A 6,515-nucleotide genomic window follows, 5' to 3' on the forward strand; every position below is an offset into this window, starting at 1 on the left:
TTACAGTCCTAGTTATCAGTATAGTACCGCTCCTGGAAAGGGGATATACTCAGGATGATATTGGCCCTACAGTCTTAGTTATCTGTATGGTGCCGCTCCTGGAGGGGAAAGGGAAACTCTCCACAGACACACTTTAGGTACAGTACCTCTGCACAGTGATTTGGTCTTTCTCTCACTCTTTCACTTTCTCTCCCTGTGGTTCCTGGCATAGATGACCTCAGAAAACCGCTCTTCTTCTTCCATCACTCTTCACCACATAAGGGTTGAAGGTTCCCTCATGTGGCTCTCTGCTATTCACTGAAGACTCTGATGGACTCCCTAGCACACCCAAAACACTCATATTTAGGGCTAATGCCCACAGCCGGATTTCTGAGACATTGTCCCACAGCTATTGGGTGCTATTGAACCTAATAGCTCAATGTTCACACTGCGGAATTCCACAGCGTGAAAGAAAACGCAGCATGCTCTATTTGCCGCAGGAATACACGCGACCAGCTTCCATTGTAGTCAATAGAAGCCGGCCATCATGCTATACTTCCGCTGTAGTACGGTGGAAGTATCGTATGAATATGTGTCCCCGCCCACCGCCAGTCACATCATCCGGCACTGCCGGCACGTCACACACTGTACTGTGCATGCGCGTTGGCCCTCCATGCTGGATGCATACAGCGGATCTGGAGTGGTGAGTATGGGGGTTTTGGGTGGCGCCATGGCGGACTCCACTGAGATATTCCGCTGGCAGAGTCGGTCACGGCTGTGGGCATGAGGCCTTATAGTCTCAAACATACTACGTGACAGGACATGAATTGTTACATTTGCAGACATATCCCAGTCTCATGCAGACATTAACCTCTCATTTGCTGCAGCTGTGCAATACACATAACAAAAGACCAGACAGTTTGCACAGTGCATCTACACAAAACATTACATGTATGACAATTATGAAGGGGGCCAGGACTGGATGTTCTGGGCCACTACAAGAGGGCAGAAAGATCAATATCTGCAATATCTTGAAAATGGAGCATTTTGGAAATAGATGTCTTATGAGTGAGAGCATTGTTTGATTACAAACACATTGAAAGAGGATTCCCAGGATGGGTATGCCCCCTTAAGATATGTCAACGTAAACTCAAGATTGGTGTGGATATGAATCCCAGAACCCTCTGCAGCTTTTTGAAGGGGCCACAGCACTCACAATATTGCTGTTGCCCATTTTTGACCTGTGACATCATGTTCATCGGTCACAAGAGTTTCCCACAGTTTAGAGATTGAGTTTCAATATCAGACACAGCAGCTGGCAGAAGTATGGCGCTGGCCCCGAGTGCCACAGCTCTTTCATGTAGCTCAATTCTGACAGCGCCATTTAAATCCCCCAAACATTGTCCGGGGGTCCCATACGGCCCCCCTGCGATGAGATTGCAGGGAGCCGTACAGGTGTCATGGCAGGCAGGGACCTTCTGAAAAGCCGCAGGGCTGTCTTAGCAGACTGCCTATCAAGCCATTCTCATGCGGTGGCTTGATAGACTACCTGCCTGACAGCAGTATGATGTAATGTTATAAGGCATTACATCATACTGCCGGAGCGATCAAAGCATCGCTAGTTGTTGTTCCCTGTGGGGACTAAAAAAAAAAAAAGGAAAAATAAGAATAAAGTTTTACTAACTATAAAGAAAAAAAAAGTTATAGAAGTAAAAAAAAAAAAGCCCTTTGCCATATTTACAATAAAAAAATCTAAATAATAAAACAAAAATACATTTTTGGTATCCCTGCATCCATAAAAGTCTGATCTATCAAAGTAATCCATTATTTACCCCCGCGCAGTGAACATCATCTGAAAAAAAAATAAAGAACCTCAGAAATAAACTATATAAGGGCGCCTTCAGACGACCGTATATCGGCCGGGTGCCTATATACGGCGTCCCTCTCTGTAGGGGGAGGAGGCTGGAAGAGTCGGGAGCAGTGCACTAAGCTCCCGCAACCTCTCCGCCCCTCGCCACTATCTCCAATAGGAGGGAGCGGAGCTACGTTCTGGAACTTAGCTCCGCCCCTGTCCCACCCCTCCCATTGCAAATAGTGACGAGCGGCGGGAGCTCAGTGCACTGCTCCCGGCTCTTCCAGCCTCCTCCCCCTGCAGAGAGGGACGCCGTATATCGGCACCCAGATGATATATGGTCGTCTGAAGGCGCCCTAAGTTTGGTATCGTAGTAATTGTACTGACCTACAGAATAAAGTTCACCAAAAATCAAAAGCACAGCAGCACTCCCAATTAAACACCTACTGGTGTGAGGCAAATATGCATGCACAGCCCAAAATCAGGAGCGGACTCCAAAGCTCCAAATGGTAATCCACAATGGAAAGAATAGGGCAGCATGCAAAGTCAACTGGATAAAAAAAATCACTGCATCGTGGCTGATGCTCTTTTATTGGTCCGGATAAAAATGAGAGCACATAAGCAATGTTTCAACACAAACAAGCATCATGCATGACACAACCACCAAGGACTGAGAGGGAAAAGGATAACGGGTAAATGTCCGGCACAAGGGTCAGGAACTATCTGCACAGACTGGTGGTGATTGGCTGCCCAAAGCAATCCACACACCCAGCCAGCTCAATCATCCCACACCTGTGGATATGTGCTTCTGGTTACCCATAGAACTGCAGGTCCGAGGCGCAACACATAACACTCCAAATGTGAATGGGACCGAAGTTTGTAGTAAATCAACTATAGGGCATCAGAGATTTGAACTAAGCTCACAACTACAGTAGAATTAAAGGGGTTCTGTCATTAGAAAACAAAAATTGTATACTTAACTATTCCTGCTTTGTCAGTCTGCTTACCAAATCTTTGCCCTGCCGATCTCCTGGTTCTTGAAAAACCTTGGGTCACCTCACAGCAAGCCGGCCGATTCTCGATGCGCAGTCTCAGCTATAGATCAGCATTCCTTTCTAGGCTGTAAACGTTGCATCACTAGTGACGTAACCTACACTGAACTGCCAGAAGAAGAATGCCGAGAATGGACGCATCATACCAAGAAGAGGATCCAGCTGACTTGCGGTGAGGTGACCAGGGGGACTGGAGAAGATCAGCGTGGAGGAGATGCTTGAAGAAGGCTGCCTGGGGAGGAATAAGTAAGTAATGATTTTTATTTTTTTTAATGATAAAACCCCTTTAAGGATTGTAGGTAATATACTGCACAGCTGATCTCTCTATAAGGGCTTATTAGATGACCGTATATCGGCTCGGTTTTCACTCCCGGCCGACATACGGTGTCCTTATCTGCAGGGGGAGGAGGATGGAAGAGCCAGGAGCAGGAACGGAGCTCCCGCCCACTCTCCGCCCCTTGCCACTATTTGCAATAGGAGAGGGCGACACAGGGGCAGAGCTAAGTAACACCCCCTCCCATTGCAAATAGTGGCGAGGGGCAGGGAAGGGGCGGGAGCTCAGTTCCTGCTCCTGGCTCTTCCATCCTCCCCCTTCTGCAGACAAGGACACCGTATATCGGCTCGGCGTGAAAACCCAGCCGATATACGGTCGTCTAAATAAGCCTTAAGCCAGGAAAAAAGGAGAGGCAGCAATCTAATGTGGAACTAACTTTTTACTGCATACTTGCAAATGCAATGTTTCAGCTGACCAAAGCCTTTTTAGTGCATGACCATCACTGTACATATGTGCTCATTTATACCCAAAGTGATATCATCACAACATGCCCATTTGGTGACATCATAACATACATATACTGTATAACAAAAAGTACATAGAAAACAGCAAAAAGCCATCAACTTAATATATGTATAAAAGTTGGAGCATTTGCACTAATGCTCAGATGGGAAGAAGTATTCCTACATATTGAAGTATGCATTCTGATTTTTGCTGACTCTACTTGGTGAGATGCTTGCCTATCCTGGGAGGGCTTCAAGGAATTCAAAAGTTTAATCTCGTAAGGCCCTGTAACTTTTTCACTCTGACAAAAATGGGTACAGATATGGCTTCAGACTGGTAGTAAGCTCTGCTCTAAGGTGGTTTATGATTGCTCCGCAATGCAGTTGCTCCTTGACTGGTCAGTAACTAGTGTTTTCATGAGCTACATACGTTGGGGGCCTTTACGCCCGTCATGTTGATATTGGACCTCCGATTGCATTATTATCATTATAGAAGACGTTATCTCCTCCTCATCTCTTCAGTTTCCTTTATCATGTTACATAATTTCTCCAGAGCTTCATGAAGACCTTCTCCGGTAATACCAGAGCAGCCACACACGTCCCACCTCCTGGCAGGAATTCCGGGAATTTCGTCAAGTCTACGATGATGCAAAAGTTCAGAAGGCCTACAAGCCCCATCTAGATCCTGCTTGTTGGCCAGTACAATAAATGGCAAGTCATCTGTGTCCGAATATGTACAATGATAGCGCAGATCCTCCCGAGCTTCGATAAATGTCTCAGTGTCCTTGCTGTCTACTACAAAGAAAAAGCCTTGGTGTCCCTCCATAAAATGGCGTATTAAGGGTAGCCCCTTGGCTCCTAAACTAACGTCCCATACGTGAAGTAAGAGGTCCTCAAACATGTCCAAGGTCTCTACATTGTAAGTAAGTGTTGGTACGGGTTTCACATTTTCGTTCAGCTTCAGTCTGTACAGTATTGTGGTTTTGCCACTTCCATGAGGTCCAATGATTAGAATAGAAGCTTTCGTTAGGTGCCTCCTTCCACACAGTCCCTGTACCCTGCTCACCAGGGTGCCCATACTCTACTGCAAGCAGACTGTGACCAGAGAGCTGCACGTTACTGCAGTGTATAGTGGGGAGTGGAGCACCGTAAACTTCTCCAACCTGAGATCACATTCTCCTCCTACTTCCTCCCAGTCACCAGTGTGCTGTGCAATACTCTCCATGCTGGATACTGCTAGGTCACGAGCAAATATCAACAAGAAAAAACTTTATTTGTTCAGATGAGCACAAAAGTATTAAACTTCAGTCCGATTGTCAGATTTTAGAAGGCTACACAAAAGGCTCCGTATTGTAGACAGAATTAACCCTTTGTTAACAGGCGTGTAAAAACAGATTATTATTGGGAATATTGCTTTGTTTAATTTTCTAAGTTTCTTCAGTTGTTCTGAGGACCCATGGACCTTATAGACCTTGATATGAAATGTAGCTTCTTTTTAACCCCTTCGAGACCAGAGATTTTTCTATATTTTTTTACATTTCAATTCACTTTTTAAGGCCTCCTGCCCACGGGCATATATTTGCTGCGGAATCCGCGGCAGGCATCCATACCGTCTGGATTTCAGTAGTGGATTAAGGGTATGTTCACACGGCGCAATTTGCCACAGAATTTTGCACTGCAAATTATGCCTCAAAAGCCACATCAAAAACTATGTTTTTTTTGCTGTGCTTTTTGGCGCAGATCAGCATACGGAATTTGCCCTGTCAATGGACAAAATCCACGTGTGAAATTCCAACGCAGAAAATAACATTTCCACAACTTATTGATGCCAAAACACATGGAAACACGAATTTCCGTTTCGGAAATACACAAGTGGATATTGATGGTTTTTTTCTGAAGCAAAATTTACTACAGAAACTGTGTGGCGAATGTACATACCGTAAGGATGGTTTCACACAGGCAATAAAATCGCACTATTTTCACGTGATGCGAGAGTAAGTAAAAACACAGAATTATGAGACCAATGATTTTCAATGGCTTCCTTCACATTTGCGACGTTTTCACTCATGCGATAAAAGAAAAATTGCAGCATGCCCTATCTTTCTGTGTTTTGCATTTTCTTTTTATCTCCCATATTTCCCTATGAAGCCTCCCTTTTATCGCATCGCAACACATTCATTATCGTGTAGAGATGAGCGAACCTACTCGTTTCGAGTAATTACTCGATCGAGCACCGCGATTTTCGAGTACTTCCGTACTCGGGTGAAAAGATTCGGGGGGCGCCGGGGGGCAGGGGGAGGCGTGGCCGAGCGGGGGGTAGCAGCGGGGAACAGGGGGGAGCCCTCTCTCTCCCTCTCCCCCCCCCACTCCCCTCTGCAATCCCCCACTCACCCACGGCGCCCCCCGAATCTTTTCACCCGAGTACGGTAGTACTCGAAAATCGCGGCGCTCGGGCGAAAAAGGGGCGTGGCCAAGTAGGTTCGCTCATCTCTATTATCGTGCAATGCGCTTTTAACATTAGAAACTCCAACTGACTTTTGCGCAATTTTATTATTAGGCGGCAGCCATGTGATATGCGATTTTTCTCAATAAAGAGCATCACTGACGCTCAAAAATTGCCTGAACACAATTTTGCTGCAAAATTCTGGTCGCCCATATGAAACTAGCCTAATCAGATCCATATAAGCAAAGTTATATCGGGTGACTAGTTTTTTGGGTTTTTTTGTGTGATGTTGGCGCATTTACTAATTGCAATAAAGTTGCTTGTATACAAAATCCAGGTAAGTCATAAAGTCACTTCCTTTGCTTTCCTCGTTGTCATAATAGGTTATAGTAAAATCTTCCAACATAGCACA

The 6,515-nt window shown here is 45.5% G+C and overlaps 1 protein-coding gene across 1 annotated transcript; it reads right to left on the reverse strand.

The window, feature by feature from the left end:
- Positions 1–3,380: 3,380 nt before the first annotated feature.
- Positions 3,381–4,876, reverse strand: LOC136587584 (uncharacterized). Its single transcript, XM_066586262.1, has one exon. It carries the CDS (start codon positions 4,736–4,738, stop codon positions 4,160–4,162), a length of 579 nt encoding a protein of 192 aa, XP_066442359.1. The 5' UTR covers positions 4,739–4,876; the 3' UTR covers positions 3,381–4,159.
- Between the last annotated feature and the right edge of the window lie 1,639 nt (positions 4,877–6,515).

Source organism: Eleutherodactylus coqui, chromosome 13 (assembly GCF_035609145.1).
Source record: "Eleutherodactylus coqui strain aEleCoq1 chromosome 13, aEleCoq1.hap1, whole genome shotgun sequence".
NCBI classification, from domain to species: domain Eukaryota; kingdom Metazoa; phylum Chordata; class Amphibia; order Anura; family Eleutherodactylidae; genus Eleutherodactylus; species Eleutherodactylus coqui.